Source organism: Oenanthe melanoleuca, chromosome 5, assembly GCF_029582105.1.
Source record: "Oenanthe melanoleuca isolate GR-GAL-2019-014 chromosome 5, OMel1.0, whole genome shotgun sequence".
NCBI lineage: Eukaryota > Metazoa > Chordata > Aves > Passeriformes > Muscicapidae > Oenanthe > Oenanthe melanoleuca.
This window is the reverse complement of record NC_079339.1, coordinates 52,300,656-52,321,709: the sequence shown is the minus strand read 5'-3', so window position 1 is coordinate 52,321,709 and position 21,054 is coordinate 52,300,656. Positions and strand designations below refer to the sequence as shown.

General features: G+C 42.5%; 1 protein-coding gene across 3 annotated transcripts; it reads right to left on the bottom strand.

The window, feature by feature from the left end:
* Positions 1–707: 707 nt before the first annotated feature.
* On the bottom strand, positions 708–19,027 carry C5H14orf180 (chromosome 5 C14orf180 homolog). Of its 3 annotated transcripts, XM_056493732.1 has the most exons (6): positions 18,905–19,027; positions 11,908–12,008; positions 10,968–11,075; positions 7,267–7,393; positions 5,502–5,528; positions 708–2,810 (listed from the first exon to the last, which is right to left on the bottom strand). In XM_056493732.1, exons 3-6 carry the CDS (start codon positions 10,983–10,985, stop codon positions 2,608–2,610), a joined length of 375 nt encoding a protein of 124 aa, XP_056349707.1. In that variant the 5' UTR covers positions 10,986–11,075; positions 11,908–12,008; positions 18,905–19,027; the 3' UTR covers positions 708–2,607. The 3 variants fall into 3 exon arrangements, with proteins under 3 accessions (XP_056349707.1, XP_056349705.1, XP_056349706.1); XM_056493730.1 differs by lacking the exons at positions 10,968–11,075; positions 11,908–12,008; positions 18,905–19,027 and adding an exon at positions 9,670–9,903; XM_056493731.1 differs by lacking the exons at positions 10,968–11,075; positions 11,908–12,008; positions 18,905–19,027 and adding an exon at positions 9,670–9,903 and having other exon boundaries at positions 708–2,807.
* Positions 19,028–21,054: the final 2,027 nt, after the last annotated feature.

Here is a 21,054-nt window from a genome sequence, read left to right as displayed (position 1 = left end):
TTTCTCCTATTCCCAGTCATGTTATTGACCTACTTCATTCACTCCCACATGCAATGGCTTTCTTAGCTTCAGCTGCTTCACCTACAAGATGCCACTGCTCTGCCAGAACAGGTTTTAGCTTTTATTTATCTTAAACCTTCTGGCTTTGAGACAAATTTAATTTGGCTTTCTGCTGCCTGCCAGGTATCTGACTGACCACAGTAAACAATCCTGACCTGAAAGACTTTGTAAAGCCATGGTGAGACCTCAACAGTGGTCTCAAGATAACTCAAGTGCTGCCTTTTCCCATGCCCAAATCAGTCCCAAACAGAGCCAACACAAAATCCAAAAATAGCTGTTCCTCTGCTAAATATCCCTGACAGCCCAGATGTGATAGCAGTTCTCACTCACTCCAATAAATTTGGCCCCAACAAGAGGAATGTGGACATTTTCCATTTAAAGCAGGCTCAGTGGAAAGGTGTCCTGTGTCATCTCCTGGGGAGCTGTGCAGGAAGGTGAGCACATATCTGACCTTCACACCAGCCCCTCACAGTGCTAAGAGGAGTCAGCCCAGAGCCATAAAGAAACACCACTGATTTTCCAAAGAGTTTCAACCTGGACATTAATAAGATTACAAACATCAAAAAATGCAAACAGAAGTCGAAATGACCCCCTTGCCCTGTGCAGGTACCAATCTAAACCTCCCAAGGGATTCACCAGCACACAAGTTTAAAACCTTTCTTCTTTATTACCTAAACAGCAGGGCTGAGACAGGGTAGAAGGGAGGGAAAGAGTAGTGGGACTTTCCCTCTGAGCTGGGGTACCTGAGTGATCAGCACACAGCCCCTGAGCCAAACACTGCTCCTGCAGCATCCTCTGCCTCCCAGACCACAGCATCCTCTGCCTCCCAGACCACAGCATCCTCTGCCTCCCAGACCACAGCATCCTCTGCCTCCCAGACCACAGCATCCTCTGCCTCCCAGACCACAGCATCCTCTGCCTCCCAGACCACAGCATCCCTGCTTCCCAGACCACAGCATCCCTGCCTCCCAGACCACAGCATCCCTGCTTCCCAGACCACAGCATCCCCTGCTTCCCAGGCCAGAGCAACCCCTGATTCCCAGACCAGCTCATGTCCAATGCCACTCCTGTGGCTTTGACAGCTTAAGAGAGGCATGAGAGAAGCCACTGAAGGCACTTCTTTCTGTCTCAGCCTGCAATTTTTCTGACTTGTTCTCAATCAAGCTCCTGCCCCCTTTTCTCCTTAGAGAAGGTTGCACTTTGTGTTTCTGTTTATCCTCTCCTGGTTAAAGTCCTTGGGCTGCTTGGGAGAAGGTTGCTGGGGCAGATGTATGGCCCTCTTTTAAAAAAATAACTAGAAATAAAGCACCATTTTTTCTTTTTGATGGTTGCAGTGGCAGGGGGAATATAAGGCAATGTCTCACAGACATCTCTTCATCTTCTCTGCAGTGATTTTCCCCCCCACATTTTTTCCCTTTTTCTTTTACTTCATCTCTTACCGGTTCTGATGTCAATCTTACCATACAAAATAACCCCAAGCACATATCAGGTGCTAGCTGAGCAGAATCTAAGGTCTAAAATCTGGTTGTGCTGGTTCTTTGGAGCTCATGAACTTGCAGTTGTTTGTTCTCCTCTCAGATACCCAGAGCACCATTTCACATGATCTTCATTAAAAGGATTCCTTTCACAGAAATGCACAGTATGATGGGACAATGGAGTGATAAAGGATCTGTGTATCCAACATCTTCATAAGCGGTCCATATTATCATATATAAGGCTTTGAACACCCAGGCATAACCTCTGTCTGAATACAAGCACTATCATAAATCTTTCATGTCAGCCTGTGGGGTTTATGGACTGAATCAAACCCAGAGGATTAAACTACTGATTTGATGATTAACCTGGGTTTCATTGCAGCTATTTATTATGTTAGGCAAATAAACCACTTTCTGTTTAAATGAGTTTCTGTATTCTTTTTCACACCTGGGAGTCAAGTGAAGCATTAAGAACCAGCTTTTGCCCATGGAGGAAAAAAAGGCATGAAGGGAAACAAGAAAGCCATTTGCTGGGATTTTACTAATAATAATTTCAGGTGTATAAATATAGCAGCTTGCCAAACCTTTGGCCACAGAGCAGTGTCTGTGCAATACCTCAACTTTTTTTTAACCTTTGCAGAATAATTCTTAGGAGACTTGAGGAGAAAAATGGTTTGGTATCTAAAGCTTTGACCCAAGACTCATAACACTTTTCTTCCAAGTTTGCTGCTGCCTGCACAGATCCATGTATTTCTCTCTCTGCTTTTGCTCCTCATATCAGCAGCTATAAACTCTGGGTAACCAAATCCAGATGCTTGTTTGCTGCTCAGGGTGATGGAGGATGAGTTTGGTGGGACTTCAAGGCATTAGTCTGAATGCTCATTTATGTGAAGAAGGAAAAAAAAAAACATCAAAGAAGGAAAAAGGAGAACAAGTGTTTGCTGGGTGGTGCACAGGTGGGATGATTTTCTTGCTCTTTGAGGTGGATGCTGATGTGCTCCTTGCATGTGGCTGCAGCAGGCTGGGAGCTTTGCACTGATGTTTCTTAGCAGTGTCAGGCTGGAGGACACTGCTACTGCCTCATAAACCAAGTCCAGCACCTCTGAGCAACGTGTCTTACATGAAGAAAGAAGATGACAAGTCGGGATTGAAATTCCTCCAGGACTTTGACATCTTTCTTCATGCTGGTGTAGTAGAGACTCACAGCAAGGACCAGCACTGCACAGAATGAGAGCCACAGGAGCACAGGCAATCCAGATGATGTCCTGTCATCTGCTGAACGGTGATGAGGAGAGAAAGAAAGCAGCATTATTTTAGTGCCATCTTAAACACTTCCCAAATTTGGTCCCCTGCTGATGCCTTTGTCCCAGTTTTCTGGGAACAGCAGGCTACAGAGGGCTCTGGTGGTGAGCACTTCTATAGGCATCAGTTAAGTGATAGTGAGTCACACCTCCTGATGGAGGGTGGTGAGTATAAAAGATATCATCTAATGGAGCATTTAAGGAGTTTAATTATATACAATAAGAACAGGATTAGCATAGCTAATGCATGATCTCAACTTCCCCTCCAGCAATTAGTTTTTATACCTTTTATACCTTTACCCTAAATGTTACAATGAATACTAGAAGGATATGAAGCTACTTGGTCTAATTATTTAATGTTCACAAATGCTCCATTAAAGACAGAAGCTATAGATTTCTGTCCTTTCCCCTGGTAAGTGAGCTTGTTTGGGACTGCTGCTAATTATGGAAAGAACCCAAACATGACTCCATTAACCAAGAGGCACGTTCAGAAAGCTCTGGTGGTTTGAACCACTCTCAGAGTGCTGTGTGTGCTAATTACACCAGAACATCCTCTGCACTTGCTCTTCAGAAGGAGTAAAGATTTTTCTTGCCTTCAAAATATTTTTCAAATATGTTTGAAGTGCCACAGGTCGGGCACAGCACACATGTGGAAATCAGAGGGCTGCATCCAGCTTGCTGAATCCATCCCTAGGCCCTGGGGATCCTGTTTGATTCAGACCTGGCTGCTCTGTCTGACTGCACGGCCATTGCACAGTCGGGGCTATTTCACAAAGCACTTAGAGTATTAAACATGCAGCATAAAGCCAAATTCATGCCTGAATAAAACCCATAGTGTGCAGCTATTTTCCTGCCATATGCACATAATCAATAAGGAGATAAAAATGTGGAGTGTATTATTATGGGTAAAGGGCCAACATTAGCTGTAACATATTTAAATTAGCTTCCACTCCGAGCCCTGGAATACACACCAGTCAATTAAACTGTCACACAGATGTACAGAGAGGAAGGTAAGAGTCATAAAACCAAGCCAGAAACACATAATAATGTATCAAAAAGTGTATGGGGAAAAGGTAAAATGTTAATAGGCAGTCATTTTATAGCTAACCAGAAACCAAATCAATGTCCCATAATAGATCTGAGTGAATTATTTGCAGCAAGTAATTTATTCATTTGAATTTAGCCCTTCTTTCTGTTTGCAAATTATCCATGTGCAGACTTCAGATTTTATAAATTTGTTTATTTGGCATTACTCTATGAAGGGTTGATGTGAAGGTGTTTAGCCAGGGAATTGCTCACCACTTTCTGGTTTTGCAGAGATTTGTGAGTTGGGAGTTGGGGTTTTCTTTGTGAGATTTCCCACACCACAGGCTACAGCTCTTGACTGAGTGCCCTCCTTCCTTTTCCAATGTGGGGCTCGGCTGGTGAGCACTCATGGGAGCAGGGAAACCTTCCTGAACAGCTTTTCACATGAAGCCTTTCATATGAAGTGCTTGTAATCTGTTTCAACTTTTAAAATGTTACTTTCCACGTGAAATTTTTGGGTGATCTCAAATGTAAAATTGGGCTTTTCTTATATCCTCTCAGTTAGGAAATGTGTTCCATTCTTGAACAGAAAAAAATAATGCAGAAGAGTAATTCCACCTGCAAAATTGTGATGAGCTATGCTCATAACAGCTTCAGTCCATCACTACATTTAGGTGCTGAAAACAAAATTTGCTTTTCTAGATTACAATTAGAAATTTAATGCTTAAATATTTTATTTAAATTGCTTGTTGGAAGAGCACAGATCTGTGTCCAGTCTAATGGAACTGATCTGAGAAAAGCACAGGTCCTGGATACAGGAGATTTTGTTTCAGTTCCTGCCTTGGATACACATTTCCACTGCACCCTGAAGAATATTTGGTATTTGCTTTTCCACCAGGCCCTTTCCTGGCTGTAGTACCCTGTTTCTAGCCCAATAACAGCCCTAGATGATGCTTCCATTGTCATGAGCATACAGCCCCTCTTCCTGGACAATAGCAATACTGAGGGATATGGGAACATCTGCCTGAGAGGCTTTTTGGCCTCCCAGAACTACAGGTCTGAGTGTGTATTCACTTATATAGCCCTGAGTTCAGCAGGGGCTGAATGTTGCCCAGGGCCACTAGAAATTATCACCATCATCAGAATATCCAGATACACACATTTACTTGGTGGTCTGTGAGGCTGGCAGGCCTCAAACAAAAAAACAGAGAAAAACGATTATTTTTATTATTTCTACCCTGCTGTCAGCATATAAATGAATTGTCTCTTCCCCTCATATGAAACTCAGCAGGGAGAACTATTGTTTAGCTTGGGGTGCTTTCCTTGCATATCTTAGTGAGAAACCTGTGCCTATTCCAATGCCATAAAATATATTAATTGTATTTAAATTTAAAATAGCTTCAGGGATTTAATTTTTGTTTCCACTATTTGTCTTATTAGACATCTTGTTTAAAATTGCACCAGACCTCATCAGCACCTTGTGCTGCTTATGCTGAGAAGAGGAAACAACAACCACTGACAGCACAAAATGCTGTGTGCATGGAGGGTATGTTTGCACAGTGCATCCCACCAGCTGCAAAAGCAAACTCAGGTTAATGCTATGGATGGCTCACAGTTATATGTGAAAAATTCAACTTACCCACTACGTAGTCACAGCAGGAAATGACTAGAAAACAGAATGAAAATGTTCTTACTGGCCTGGAAAGTCTCTTGGCACTGTTTGAACAAGAGAAGCCAGAACCAAGCAGTGTCTCTGAAGCTGCCTGTCACCTTGGAGATGCTGGGCAGCCTCTCACACCACTTTTGGATCTGGATGAGGACCTACCCAATCCATGCAAACATGCAGGTGCAGGTGCACTTCAGCAAAGCCAGCAAAATCTATTGTGTGTGAGAATTCAGAGGCAGGATTGCTGCTGCTGCAGGGAGGTCAGGAAACAGCTCTGATAAGGCCTCCCCCTATTCCACATAATTCCTAGAAAGGAAAGGATTCAGACCAGCAGGCTGAAAGAATGAAAGTTAAGAAGCACTGTCAGACTAACTTTCATCAACAATACCCTGGAAATGCGTCTGCCTGGCAGCCAGGGCCCAGACACAGCCCAGGATGAAAAGTCCATAGAATGGAAAAGTTTCAGTGGTGCCAGAAACCTTCATTTTACCAGCCTTAATGTGAGTAATATTGTGTGGACAAACAGCAAATAATCTAAATCACAGACTGTTTGCAGCACAGTCTGATGGGTTGGAACATTTCTCATGTTTCCACAAAAAAGAGTCAGAGCCTTCTCCATGTTACACATTCCAGCATGGCTTTGTTGAAGTCAGAGCCAGTGGGAGACCAGCCTGGTCCCCTGGGCTGGACTGACTGCAGATTCTCAGTGCTGGTGTGGGGCAAGGACTCTGGCAGAGAGCTGAGGGAGTTATCCATTCCATCAGAATCCTGCTCTTGAGCAGTCAGATGAGCTTTGAGGAATTTAAGGCTGACTCACTGAGTCCTTCCAGGAGTTCAGTTTTGGTGAGAAAGCCCAGGCCATGTCAACAGGCTTATCAAGAAACAGCTTCCCCTTCCTGCATCAGGAGGCATCCCAAACAATGTATTGACAAACAAATGTGAGCTCTGTTTATAGACACATCAGTGGATGCCAAGCCTTATTTTCAGAAGCTGTAGCAGTCCAAACAGGTGGCTGACATAGAAATTTTACCATTCTGCCACCTGTGTTTTCACCAACTGACACATCGAACCCATATAATTTTAGTTCTCTACCAAGAAATACAATTTTCTTGGTTGGATGAGTTTGGGAAAGTCAGAAGGTAATCCAATTATTATTTGGCATGGCATACAGCAAAAGCAGAAGTGCAAACTGGATCCTTGTGCCAGACCTCTGCTGAAGGTCACTCCCAGTTGAACTACCTGCAGTATTTTGGCTCATGAATGAAAAGACCAGAGGTTTTGTTAATTGTGTCAGTCCTTGGGAGCCTTTGTTGGCAGAAGTTACTACATCCTGGCTGCTATGCTCAGACCTCTGCTATTGTATTCTGTGGCATCCTAGCTACCCACAGTCACATAATTATGTTTAAATAAATGTTTTGTCTGAGTGGAAACATTTTCCTGGGGAAGCCCTGGGGTCCAGCCAGGCCCATGTTCTGCAATGATCCTGGTGGGAGCTGACTGGGGAGGTCACTGTGACAGCAGCTGAGGGTAAGGCAGAGCCTGTCTCCTCCCAGGGCAGGCAGGCAAATGGACCAGATGCAGTTCTGCAGAGCACAGAGCAAAAATCATCCATCCTCTGCTCCATGCTGAGCTCAAAATCACAAATCACGTTAGCAGGAGGGGAAGCTGATGTGGACAGACAGAGTGGATGTTAAAAGCTAGAAAGGTCATGCCAAAATTCCTGATAACTTGAGCATACCATGTTCAATGACTTCTTCTGGCTCACGAAATCGAACCCTTCTCTCTGCTCTCCGCTTTTCCCCCACAGCTTGGTCCACAGGTGGCCTTTTTCTCAGTATGGAAGGAGGATAGCTGCTGTCATCTGTCTAAAGAGTTATCAAAACACAAAACAGGTGGCCATTCAGACAGGGTGAGGTATCTGGGTGAAGGCTGGATCTTTGGTGGATGTGTTACTGTGCCCCGTGAAGGACATGATATGTAACACATCTGCTTGGACATAGAGCACTGTAACATCTACAGAAAGACAAAAGGGATATTCCTTCATTGCCACAAACCTACAGTGCTCTAAAGCTGTCTTCTCAGGGAAAAGGACAGTTAGAGCAATGGACAGCAAAATGTTCAGAAAGGATTTCTCTAAATTGTAACAAATATTTGCTGAAGGTGGCTGCTCCACAGCCTTGGGCTGCTCCTGGAAGAACATAAATGTGATATGAAATATATGAACCGTATCATTTGGAGCACCTTTGAAATGTTCTGAGCTAAGCAGTTCCATTCAGAATGAGGCATTGCCATTTCAACAACTGGGGCTATGCAGCTGACTTGGCTTTGGACATTCCTGATGGGTACAAGATGGTAATTTGTTTGCACTTCAATATAACAATTATGCTGTTGCTCTGGTTTTTAGTCTTTGACAACTTTGACAACATTTAGTCTTTGACAACTGAATCATAATGCTGTAGATTCTTTGAAATGACAAGAAACAGAGCTTCACTAACAATAAGTCACAGTTCTGCATGGGAATGCTCCCACTGTCAACTGCCCAAAGTGAATCCAAAGAACCTTGGTTCAGACACCCACTGTCCTCTGGCAGTAGAGAGCAGATGGCAATTTTTCTACTTTTCAAAGATCAAAGTGAGGGGCAGAGATTCTTCATATTTTATTTTTAAGGCTGAAGTAATCTTCTCTAGCCCTTTCCATCTCTTCCCTCTGTTCCTCTGCTAGATAAAGATATTTCTTCTGGTCACTGTCTCTACTGCCTTTATTCCCCTTGTTTGTCATTCCCCCACTCAGTGACTGCCTGCTCCTTACTTCAATTTTTCTCCTTGCTTTGATCTTTCTACTCCTCAAATATCTACTTTTGTCCTCTTTTAGACCCAAATGCCATTGCCTTGACTTTTCTTATTGGATGTTTTCCCCACATTCACCATTTCACACACCCACCCCTTGGACTGCAGAATCAGGATTACAATCTGGGGGTGCCAGACTCCAGAGTAAAGGGCAAAAATAGGTTTTCTTACACATCACATTCTGGATAACCTCAAAAGGCATGTTACACATCCATCAGAAACTGCCATGGGGTGAGGAATGTCTTCAGCTTTGATTCCTTTTCCTGAGAGATTCATAAAACCAATCTCAATACTGATAAGGATGCATTCTCTGATCTTGGGGTCATATCACCTCTGTCTCATGACTGTGGGCAGGGTTTGTTGGAGCTCTATGTTTTTCATTCAGTAGCTATGAAGCTGGAAGCCCCATTCAGGTTATGGGAAACCTGGATTTCACTTCTTTCCAAGTCCAAAGAAATACAAAGCCATGTCTTAGATACAGCCTCATCATCAGTTATGGTGCACACAGAGAGCAGGGAATCTCAGTCTCTGCCACTGAAGCTGTCTTGTTTGGCCTTGAATAATTAAATACTCATTGGGCTAAAGAAAGAAAGAATGACTTTACAGCCTGGTGTTTGGGTGCTCCCTTGGGGGTGGCAGAAGTCTGCTCCTATCCTTGCTCCAATGAATACTTAATATGTAATGCTTAAATATTCATTGGAGCGGTCACTGGGAACAGGGTCTCTCATCTAGCAGGTGAGTACCCCAATCACTCTGCAACAGCCACACACACACTTGCTCACATAATAAATATTTGATTATTCTGTGTAAAATGAAACAGGGTTAGGGAGACACAGCCCAGCTCAGGCTAGGGGTGGCTATAGCTTTAGCTATAAGGGCTTCTCCTGTGGCACCAAGGAAACTGAACCTTATATTTGAAGAGATTTAAAACTCCAAGTGCAGCTGTTGCCCATATGAGCTTTTCCAAACACTTAGCAGTGATAGCACATCAGAAGAGAAAAGCATTAAACAACTAGCTGGTTGGAGAGCACCTAGTCAAGGAAGACCTTAAAAAGGAAGTGATTTAATGATATTTACTAGACTTTAATAACCTGTGGAAATCAAAGCTACACAGTGTCAGAACAAACAAAGCACAGTCCCCTCAGACAGAAATCTGGTGTCAACACACTGCAACAAGAGCTGGAAACCTACCAAAGTGACAGCTGGGAAATTGTATGACCCCAAAAGCAACCCATTTGTAACAAGCTCCAGGCACTGGACGCAGGGACTGCATCCCCCATCAGAAGATTACTTACCCGCAGCTCTTTGGCACTAGGGTCAGAAAGTGAGGCTGGACATATTTGGGACATGTACTCTGGATGCCAACATGAAGCCTCCCACATGAAGCTCTGGATGGAAAGCCTCCTGCCTGGGAAGGTGGGAAGGAGCAGGAGAAGGGTCTGGAGAGCCCTGTGCGGTGGGACGGGGCCGGCGGCAGCGGCAGCCAGGACGGGGCAGGGGAAGGAAGGAAGATTTGTGTCCTCTGCACCAGGGCTGGCGTGGGAAGGATGACGCTGCTGAGATGTACTCAGGAGCCAAAAATAGCACATGGTGATAACACTGATTGTGCAGCTGGGAGCAGGGCTTTTCTGGCAGCAGGAGAGGGGCTGAATGGAGCAAGTCACAGATAAACACCTACGTATTTGTTTTGCACGAATGTGAAGTTGAGGGTGTTTTTCTAAAAAACAATTTCTGCATTTCTGTGATCATGTTAATTTCCTTTCTGGAATCCATTCCCAATCACAAAAATCTTACAAGTGGGATTGTTTTTAATCCTCCTTCAGTTCAAAATATGTGGATAAAGCCATCAGGAAATTATATGAATATAGTGGGATGACAGATATCTCCCTCCAGAACAGTTATGGCCTCACTTTATATGTTTTAAAAATTAAATCCATTATTATAGTAATAGAGTGGGATTTAAACATTTGACATTTCTACTTATAATAAGATTACTGATAGAAAGAGAGGTGATTTACTGTTAAAGAGGTGTTAACAGCCCCTTGTCAAATGCTGAAGTCTGGGAATCATCAAATTATACATTTTTTATTTAGAAATACCTGCCATGATTACTTAAATATACTGGTCTACTGTCCCTGCAAGCACAAATGTGGTTTTGTTGTTGTAGTTCTTTTCCTGGAGCTATTTATTTGCATTGCCATGTGTAATGTACATGGTTTGGTTTTTTAGCAGGTGGTTGGATGCACATTTCCATGTCATGTTCAGGCTGTTCTGCAGTGCAGAGAGATGCAGATGCTCATGCAGGCCTGGGAACCAGAGGGCACAGCTGCTCTGTGGGCTTCACTGCTTATTCACCTCCTTTCAAGGATATGGGGATTGGTTGGAATAGATGGAAACAGATAGAAAGGGTTGGGATCTTCCCCCAGAGGAAACTGGTCAACTGCTCTCCTGCAGCTCAGCCTCTGTTTGGCTCTACTGTCCTCAAACCTGCCCTTAGTGGCATCAGTATCCACGTGAGAGGGACAGATTTTTCTGGTCTAGGGCTCTCCACTGAATGCACTAAACCTAAACCCCCCAGAGAGGGTTACCTTACCTTCTCTTTCCTGTGCATTGGGGTGATGGAGGGCTTTTCCTCATGCTGAAACCAGCTCACAGCTGCAGACCTTGTGAAATTCTCCCAAAATCCCCTCTCTGCTGTGTCCTGCAAGTGTTCCACAGAAGTTATTTCAGGATATCTAGGATGACTTTTGGTGGGGAAAAGACAGTCATTAAAATTTTGTTCACAGTAGATGCTAGACAGAAAAGTGACAAAATCTGTCAAACCCTGGTCCCTGATTTCTCTGGCTCCTCCTTCCTCCTGTTGTGGTAATCACTTACTACTAATTCATGTAAGAAGGAATTTACCTTGTTTTGGCCAGCAAAAGAAAGGTGGGATTAGGACTCTAGTCCTCATCTAGCTTTGACTTTGTCCATGGGAATTGTCTCATTTATTTTTATTATTGTCATCCAGCAAGGCACATAAGAAGGTCTTGTGCAGCCTCTTATTCCTACAGAGTGGGACAATGCACTTGTCAGCTGTTAGACCTGAATGAAAAACCTTGTTCATGTCTTTTTCATTGAACCTGGCTTTGTTCAAAGGAAGGTTTCACAGTTTTCTAAATATTTGGTCCAAGATATTTTGATAATTTCTCAACCCACCCCCCCAAAAAAAAACCCAAAACCCAATCCCAAAAAACTACCAATGCAGAAGTTGATGGGATTTGTTCTATTCAATAAATGGACATATGGAGATGACATTTACAATTTTTGATGCCAGAAACAAATTCTTTTCGGTTCTAGATTGTGCTTAAATGTAACCCATTTTTCTGTTCATTTGATTGAAAAATAATTGGGCAGCTTATAAGTGTTTCCTGAAAGATTGCTATCTAAATGCCAGGAATGATAATTTCACAGTGACATTCTCACTTTTATCTCAAGATGTGCTAATTATATTGATAGCAATGGTTGTAAATGCTTGAATAATTAGTAGTTACCTGGGCACTCAAGTTTCAGTGGATAAAGATGTCAGGAGTTCAAATCTCATGCCATGGACAGTTCCATTCATACTAAGTGCTTTTGATTGTAGTTTGACAATCTAAAATTGGATATATGTTAGGAATAAAACACAGCCCAATTCTTAAAGTAAAATAATCTAAGAAAATAACTTCTCTAGCCTCTGAAATCACTGGTAATAAATAATAGTTACTATAGTGGGATGATTTCTGCATTAGAAGCTGTAAGAATTTCCTTTATTATTGCCCTTCTTTTTAAAGTAATTTTTTATCAAAGCTTTGATCTCATTTCATGCAACGTATGTCAAAAACAAAGCTGGACAAATAATTCATAAATGAATTATTTAGCTTGTGAGTGTCACCTCTATTTCCTTCAGCTAATTGTTCACAAATAGATAGTGACTTTTGTGAATGTATTCATTATTCAGATTTATTCAGTGGATAATTGCTGGGAGTAATTCTTTGTCTGTAGATTGCTTGGAATCATTTTGCTGTGAACATTTAATAGTAAAAATCTATCCAGGCTTTCAATAAAAGTCAAACTAAAATTATCTATAACTACTGATTATAACTGATTATAATTTCTACCCTTAAACATGAACAATATACTGCAGTCTTAAAGAGCAACACCAACATTTTCATCAAGAAATCCACTACTTCCCATGGTACATAGGAGGGAAAGCAAAAACATTTCAACTCTCTGTGTAGCACCGACATTGACTGGTGCATATTGTATATGCAAATAAGTTTTTACAAGAAAAGGGTTGGCTAAGTGTTTGCTCAGCAGAAAAACAAAACATGCCTAAACAAAACATGATTGACTTCCCAGAGAATAAATATGAACAGTCCACACAAAGGAATTAACTGCACAGCCAGTATTTTTTCTGCAATACCCCAGTGGAAGGTGTCTAGGAAATAAACATAACATGATAAAACAATTTTACACTCAGAGGATAGCCATGTAACCACATGAACTCTTTTTCCATTTCCTTCTGTGGGAATAAATATTTTAGACAAGCAAAGTACTTTGTAAATGATGCCTTTGTGGGGATTCGTCTGGCCTGGTTCAATTATTCTGAAACCTAGCAATTTTCTCATATCATTGAATCTGCTTTTATTGCAAATAGGGTCATAGAAATAGTCACTCATTGCAATAATGGACTTCGTTTATCTTAACCATTAACACTTCCAGCAGGTTTACACACACACACGTACATATTCAATATTTATGGATATGCACAGTGCATATATATTAATAATGAAGTAACTTTATCTCCAACAATCTGAAAACAAAATCACGTAATACCATACAGTGTGGGGTGCAGTGGTAACTGGAAGCAGCATATCAGGATAACAGAACAGAAAAGGAATAAATAAATTAGAGGGGTGTCTTCCATATCTTCCTCAACTTCCAGAGTGTCAATTGAGCCTTTGTTCAATATTCCACCTTTGGCGGTTCTGTGTACTCTTGATTAATAATTTAGAGATGCACCTTTTGGAAGCAGGGTAAGTTTTGTGTTTGCCAAGAGTGATTTTCCACTAGTCAGGGAGTACATCAGGAAATAAAACAGCAAATTGACCCACAGAGTATAATTAGCTGTTGCCTCCTTCCTTTTTCTGCCTCTGGAGAAACAGATTTACTGCTGGAAGTTATGGGACACCCATGAGATATTGTACAGCACCATTTCTTCTCAACCTTCCAGTAAAGAAACCACTGTGTGAATCCCAGCCTCAAGACAAAAATCATCTCTTTGGACTGCATGTTTCCATTCCACATCCAGAAGGATCATGATTAATCTGCTGTCTGGTGGTCAGTCCAAAATGGGGCATTTTTGTGGAGTTGGTGAAAAAAAAGATCAACCACAAAGCATAATGGAAACAGAGCACTGAATGGGAAGATGATCTGGTAACACTGGGTGTGTGTGGCCAGCCAGGATGAAAGCAATCAGTTTTCATTCCTGTTAGCTCCTGAGAGCTGTGATTCCAGCTGTGTTTCTCCCCAAGGAAGTGCAGCTGTGATCAGTGCAAAGTGCAGCATCAACATTCCCCGTGGTGCTCCGTGAAGGACCCACAGGATCACCCTCCCTGTGCCCCTTAGTTATCACTGCCCTGTGCTGGAAGTTTTCACAGATCACACAGGTCTGTAAGGACCCCTGTGATGCAGGCAGGCAGACCTGGGCTGTTCAACATTGCCAACCTTTGTAAAAATTGGATTGGGGTGGTGTTACTGCACGTGGCCATCTAATCCACCACGAAATAACTCACTTCTGAAGGCAGAGCCAGGGCCCTATTTGCAGATGTAAATCTCAGAATTGTTTTGGTTGGAGAAGACCTTTAAGGTCAGTGAGTCCAAGGCCATCAGTAAACCTTATCCCAAGTGCCACATCTAAATGCCTGTTAAATCCTCCAGGGAAGGTGACCCAATGCCTTCCCTGGGCAGCCTGTTCCAGAGCTTGACAACTCTTTTGGTGAAGAAATTTTTCCTTATATCCAATCTGAACCTCCCCTGGTGCAATCTGAGGCCATTTCCTCTTGCTCTATTTCTTGTTAATTGGGAGAAGAGGCCAACACCCCCCACCTACATCCTTTTTCAGGTAGTTGCAGGGAGTGATACGGTTTCCCCTGAGCCTTATTTTCTCCAGTCAAAACTGGAGTTGTTTCTTCTGCTGCTTCTCATAAGTCCTGTGCTCCAGACCCTTCCCCTACTCCATTTCCCTTCTCTGGACTTGCTCCAGCTCCTCAATGTCTTTCTTGTAGTCAGTGGCCTAAAACTGAAAGCAGGATTCAAGGTGCAGCCTCACCAGCACTGAGTACCATGGGGACCATGCAGCAGGTCCTTCAAAGTGATGATTGTGCTCCTGCAGCTGTGGCACCAGTTTACACCTGTGCACAGGTTTTTCCTGGTTCTGAACTGGGCCCTAGTGTAACACAAAAGTAGAAGAACTGAGCAGAAGCGTTGTAGGGTTTTGCATTATGGTGAGAACATCCCTGCTGCAGGGCAGAGAAATCTCTGCTCTATTTGGAGTGACTGGAAGTGATTTAACTCTGTTAATGAATTTGGTCTCAATTTATCCCTGGCATGAGTCCATTGACTTACAAAAGGCATGAATCTGTCTCCATTTCTTAAAATTGCCTCTCTTAGTCATGTGTCTTTCCGGGTAGATGTTACAAATAACCACAGAGGACTTGTGATGATATGTAGTAAACAGAGAGAGAATTTCTGGCTGCTGAAATGAACTTTCTAAATAATTACAGAATGATTCCACATCCATTTCATAATTAGACTCTTGAGATTGCAGCCAAGCTATTATTTGTGATTCAACATGCATTTTTATTTTAGAAATGTCCCATAGCCATTAGGTTTATTCCACCTGAGATTTTCTAATTTGTTCTGATCATCCTGTCACTGGGACCTAAAATGTAAAACATGTATTGATTGAATAAGAGTTACCAAGGAACCAAATGCTAATATCTGCTGTTGGCTCACTGATTCCAAATCAGTCAGTCCTGTTGATGTGGGATGTGAGAGATGGACAGGGCTGGAAGGAGTGAGGTCATTCTGAGTCAGCTTTTGTTAAACACCCATTTTATTTTAGGAGCAAAAACCGTGGAACTGGAACCTCTTCCTAAAGCATTTGGGCTGCTATTGATGGCAGGGCTGCCATCAGCCATGAGATGAATGAAGAGAAACCCACTGCCAGCAGGGGGACATCTGGCTGAAAGAGAAAAGTCATGCAAAGAAATCCCCTCATAAAAAGGAAAAATGGAATTATCTTCAGGAGCTCTATTTTAGCAGTAATCACTCTGTGCTTGATGTTGTGTTCATTGGGGCTTCCTGCCCACTTTCCTAGGTGAGCTTTGACCTGAGGAGAAGTCCAGCTAGGATGACTGCAGCCTCAAAAGGGGATTAGTGGTCTTGTTTTAATCCCAGGTATCAAAAGACTCCAATTGACTTCTGTGAGCTGCTGTCTCTCCCCTAAAATGGATTTTAGAAGCCTGGCAGCTGCTAATGCCAAACTGGCCCTGCAAGGGGCAGCAAGCAGGGCTGACAGCAGTGGGAAGGGAAGGAGCCAAGGGAATCACAAAGCACCAAGACACAGGCAGCTACACAACATGATTTGAGGGCACTGATGTAAATGCACTTGAGCTCCATTTGTGGTGTCACCTTGGAAGAGGATTAGATTAGATTAATGACATGAAAGAAGACCAGAAAAATGGAGAAAAGAGCAGATTGAAGTGTAACAAAAGCCCAAATGTATTAAAAAAAAAGTATGAATTGGAAAGCATTTCAATAATGATATTGGATGATAGAGATTATAAAGTGGCAAATCCCTCTGTCATTGGCAACTGCTTTACATTAATGTTAAGTCTATTAATGAAGGATATTTGTTTTTCTAATTAGTATGTAAGTCTCCCTCCTCCACCTCTCCAAGCCCTGGAGACTGGTGATTTCAGAGAAAAACAAATAGGTTTAACAATATCCAAAACTGGACGAGAACTTCTGGAGCTTATATCCAATTTAATCTCAGTTTAAGCTGAGACAAAGAAAATAAGCAAGGGAAAATTCAGGCAGAACATCAAAGTACACTTGTTGGCATCAGGCTGCACAGATAAGTCAGGTTGAAAGCCAGTTGTGTTTTGCAGAGGCAAGCTAAATATTTAAGTTGTGCTTTCATCCCAAAGCAGAGCATCCTTTGGCATTCCTTCAAGAGAGTTGTAGGATGCTGCTCACACTGAGACAATTTGTGCCTTACAAAGCTGAGAGCAGGATGTGCTTTGAGGGTAGAGTGGGAAAACAGGGTCCAGCTTTGATCCCTGGCAGGTTTGAATCAGAACCTACAAGTGCAAATCCTCTAAGATGCAGCTTCCTACTCCTTCCTGTTCCTTTCTAACAGCTCAGCTGTCTCTCTTTCTCCCCCATTCTCTTCTTCATTCTTATCAGAAATTTGGTCCAGGACCAGGAAACCTCTCAAATTAATATGTTGGTCAGAATAATCTCTGTCTCAACAAACGCATTTTTGTTTTCTGATGTGGAGTGTTTTCACCTGTGTATTTGTCATCATCTCAAATGTATGAGCCTTTCAGTCAGCATCCTCAGTGAAACAATAGAAATTACTTTGCCTTTTCTTTCAAAGCCAGAGAAATGCAAAGGCAAGGAATGGAGCTCATGGCACAGCTGTGGAGATGCTGAAATAAAAGAATCTGAAGGGAGAGGAGTGGAGGCTGAGCTCTTGGTCTATTCTGTGATTCTGTCTACATGGCTGTTCCCTCACAAAGACAAAACTTTTGGGTACACAGAGCTAGTGCAGTGTCTTGCATCCTTTTTATCTTGCATTATACCCACCCCAGCAAGTGTTTCTGAGAGTTTTGAGACTGGAGTGTTCCTATACTTCCTACCTATAGCATTTCTCCCTATTCATTGGAAATCTGGGAAAATATCAGATTCTTTCTGGAGCACACTGGGCCCAAAGGCTCTTTGCAGCTCCAAAGTGAAGATGATGGAAAAGTGACACCACCACTCCTCCTCCCCAGAAGTTCTCTCCTGCCTTTGTGACACCTGTAGATCTGAAACACCTTTTCCTGACACTCCTGCTTTTGGCAAGGTTTGTTACTTGCTGTGTGGATAATGCCAGAACTGGGAAATAAAAACTTCTTCAATGGAATATTTGACAGCCCAAATCAAAAGGTTACTAGCAAGGGATGCTCCAGGAGCCACCACTCTGTCTGTGCTTTTCAGGAGGATCAGTGTGAGCCAGCATCAGTGTCAGAGATTAAGACTAAGAAGTGCCAGGTTAATCAAAGCTGGTGGGTTTGCTCTCTTCTGTGCTCTCCACTGTCATTTCAGAAAGGAACCCTCAGCTCCTTTGCCTTTACCAAATACAAATCAAATTACTGCAAGGCAGCAAAATGACACTTTTTTTTTGCTTTTTCTTTTTCCCCCTGAAAATATGAAAAATAAATAAAAAATACAGAGAAGGAAAAAAGGAATTTTGAGAATATTAATTTTGGAAATTTAAATTCTGGAGAATTGGTGACTGCCACCTTTACTAGTCAGTTCAGAGTTTGATTTTGGGGCAGCATGTGGTGGAAACAGGCTGGCACTGGAGAGGAGAAGTTATTGCTCCATGTACCAAAGACCTCTCAGAACTCCAAGCCATCTATTTATCTCTTTTAAAAAACCAAGGCTGAAGATGTCTTGGGGGTGAATTCTTCTAAATCTTGGCACTACCCCAGCTCATGCAGTTCTAATTTTGGTCCTTCTATCTGAAATCTTTACTTTATTTGTTCCCCAAAAATTGAAGTAGCTGCTCCAGGATGAAGATATAGAACTTTGTAAATTCAGATATTTGTCAAAATCTTTTACTGCAAAACATGCCCCTCTGAATCATGATCCTTTCATTCTAGGTACTTTATCTGAGAAAAACTGAGTTTCATTCCTGGGTTTGGAAGGGAACATGCAGTTTTCCTGATCCACACTATTTTAAGCAGATCAGACCTCCTTTCTGGAGGTAAAATGGGTTGTTTGGGATTTGAAATGTTGTTCATCTTCTTTTCAACATTCATGAAAAAATGGGCTCTAGGGGAACCGACTACCATATTGCTTTTATACTGATTCAATTCTAAAAAGTCTGATGAGTTATTTTATTGCAGCTCCTAATAAGGGCTGCTGTTCATAAATAAAGTGCAAAATTTCATCAGCCTTTTTGGAGACCAGAGCTGTACAAGAGACTGTTCCTACCCTGCAGTATAAATTCTGTATAAACTGTATATATTCTGTATAAACTGAGGGAGCAATGCCACTTCACACCAGCACACACATCTGGCCCACAGTTTTCAGAGAGGCTGAGTATAGAGCACAAGGGAAAAGAAACCAAGAAGCTGCAGTGTTTTGACAGGAACAGGTTAAGCAGTTTAAGGACAGAGGCTCTCTCCACACTGGCCTGTGCAGCCTAGAACGCACAACCTTTTTTAGACATACCTGTTGGTCAGGATGAAAAATGCAGGCAGCATCTCACACTGACATGTCTGGCTTGGGAGGCCTGCTCAGAAAAATCCCTCATCAGGGCAGCTGCTGTCTTCTTCCCCAGGGCAAATTCCTTTAAAGCTGTCAAAGATGCTGTAATCAGACTAGGTCATCAAAACCAGTCCTCCTGAGGACTGGAAATAAGATCCAGAGATGAGCATTCAGCTACATGGGCAAGGTCTAAAACACTAAAGTTTCCATTGAAATTAAATGAAGAGACTGTAATTGCTGTGAAAGAAAAGCAGAGCAATCATTGGGAGAGCCTGGAAGCTTTCAAAGCACCTCCTGAAAAGATGCTTGCTGGAAAGCAGGATCTGTGTACTGAATAACAGAATCTGATAACACAGCACAGCTTTTACAGGGAAACCAACTTTGATAACTGCTGGAGCATTTGACTCTGTGACTCCTGGAGAGGCAAATTTTAATTGAGATTCCACCACACAGCTGAGCAGTTTTGTTACCAGGTTAAATAAAAAAGGTTAATAAAGTAATAAAAATGGATTCTTTGCATTCTTGATTTCAAAACACAGAGCTGTGGTCAATATGCTTAATAACTTGTAAAAAGAGTGAAACAAAGCACAAATAGCCATGGTGACCATAGAGAGGGGGTTGTTATGAGCTTGTCCCTCCCTTGCACTTTTGCTTGCATTACCAGTATTTCAGTTTCCATAAAAAAGGTAAGGTAATGCAAATGAGCTGAGTTCCTCTCTGAGTTCCATCTGGGATAAATTTGGCTTGGATGTGACTAAATCCTATCCTGGATAAAATAAAAGAGTATCAGAGTATTTGACTTTAGCTGTATTTATCGTAAATTTTTTACAATGTCTCTGATTTTAAGTGATTGATCCCTGCCTGAGGAATAGTATCAGAGTAAACAGATCAAAACTTAATGCTTCTCTAGTGCTCTGACATTACACCAGATACTGACTGCCAGCTCTTTCCTACTTTTTAAATTAAAGAAAAAACTAATCACCACCGTACATGATGTGAATGTTCGCATAACTACAGAAAAAATGGGAAATAAACAACTCTCTCCTAAGCAGGAATAGCTGGGGGAAATCACTGACTGAGCTCCCCATGGGGGAGCAGGCAGAGCCTTGGCTGCTGTGGTGGGCACAGGAGAGAGGATGGGGAGCTGCTGAAGCTGAAGTAATTAACAGGAGGAATCCCTGGAGAAGGGGAGCAAGGAAATTGAGGTAACATGCTCCACTGAGCTAGTGAAAAAAAGATAGTTGGAGGAGAGGTTGTTGAAGCACAGGAGAGGTGGAGGTGTGCCATGGAGGCAGGAGGGTCTCTGGAAGAGCAGGGCATGGGGAAAGCTGGTGCAGACTGGCAGCAGCCCCAGGAGCTGGGCTGTGAGTGATGTGGAGGAGTTTATTTCCCAGTTCTGATTGCTGTATTGGTCAAAGTGTCCAAGAATATTTTATGCAGCTGCCTCTGTACTGATTTTGTCCCATCTGTCTGAGGCACCAGGTTGTATAGTGGCTTGCCCTCTCATAAATGCAAGAGCAGAGCTGAGTGCTGGGATCAACTTACTGCTCATCCCACCTCCTAAAATTCCCCTGCTACCAGTCTGCACTGAGACACTTCAAGCAAAGTCTTCTGCAGCTCACAACTATCCAGGGAAAGCACCCTAAGGATAATCAGATTGTAAAAGCTGTGGGAAATGCTGCTATAAATCCTGTAACACCAAAGAGCAGCCCTGTGAAAGTTTTGCAGTGAGGCAGAGCAGAGTGTGGAGCAGGTAGCAAAAAGGGACAGTGCAATATATATAAAGCCATGTACTTGCCTGAGCACCCACCAAGGCTCTGTGTGAGTGAGCAGCAGGGTTTCCTCAGCTGTTTATCCTGCTGAAGGATATTTAACCACCCAGGCAACTGGCTGGAGCTCAGCTGGAAGCACACAGTGCCAACAGCACAGGAGATGGAGCCAGTGCAATAAACACAAGGCTGCCTTGATTTATTTTATTCTGTCTAATTATATATATATGTTCAGTGTTCCTGGGACTGAATTATAACCTTAAATTTGCTTTTCCTTCCTCAAAGGCCTTGTCCCTGAGTTAAGCCAAGAACAAAACAACAAATGTCTTTACTCTGCAATTCCCT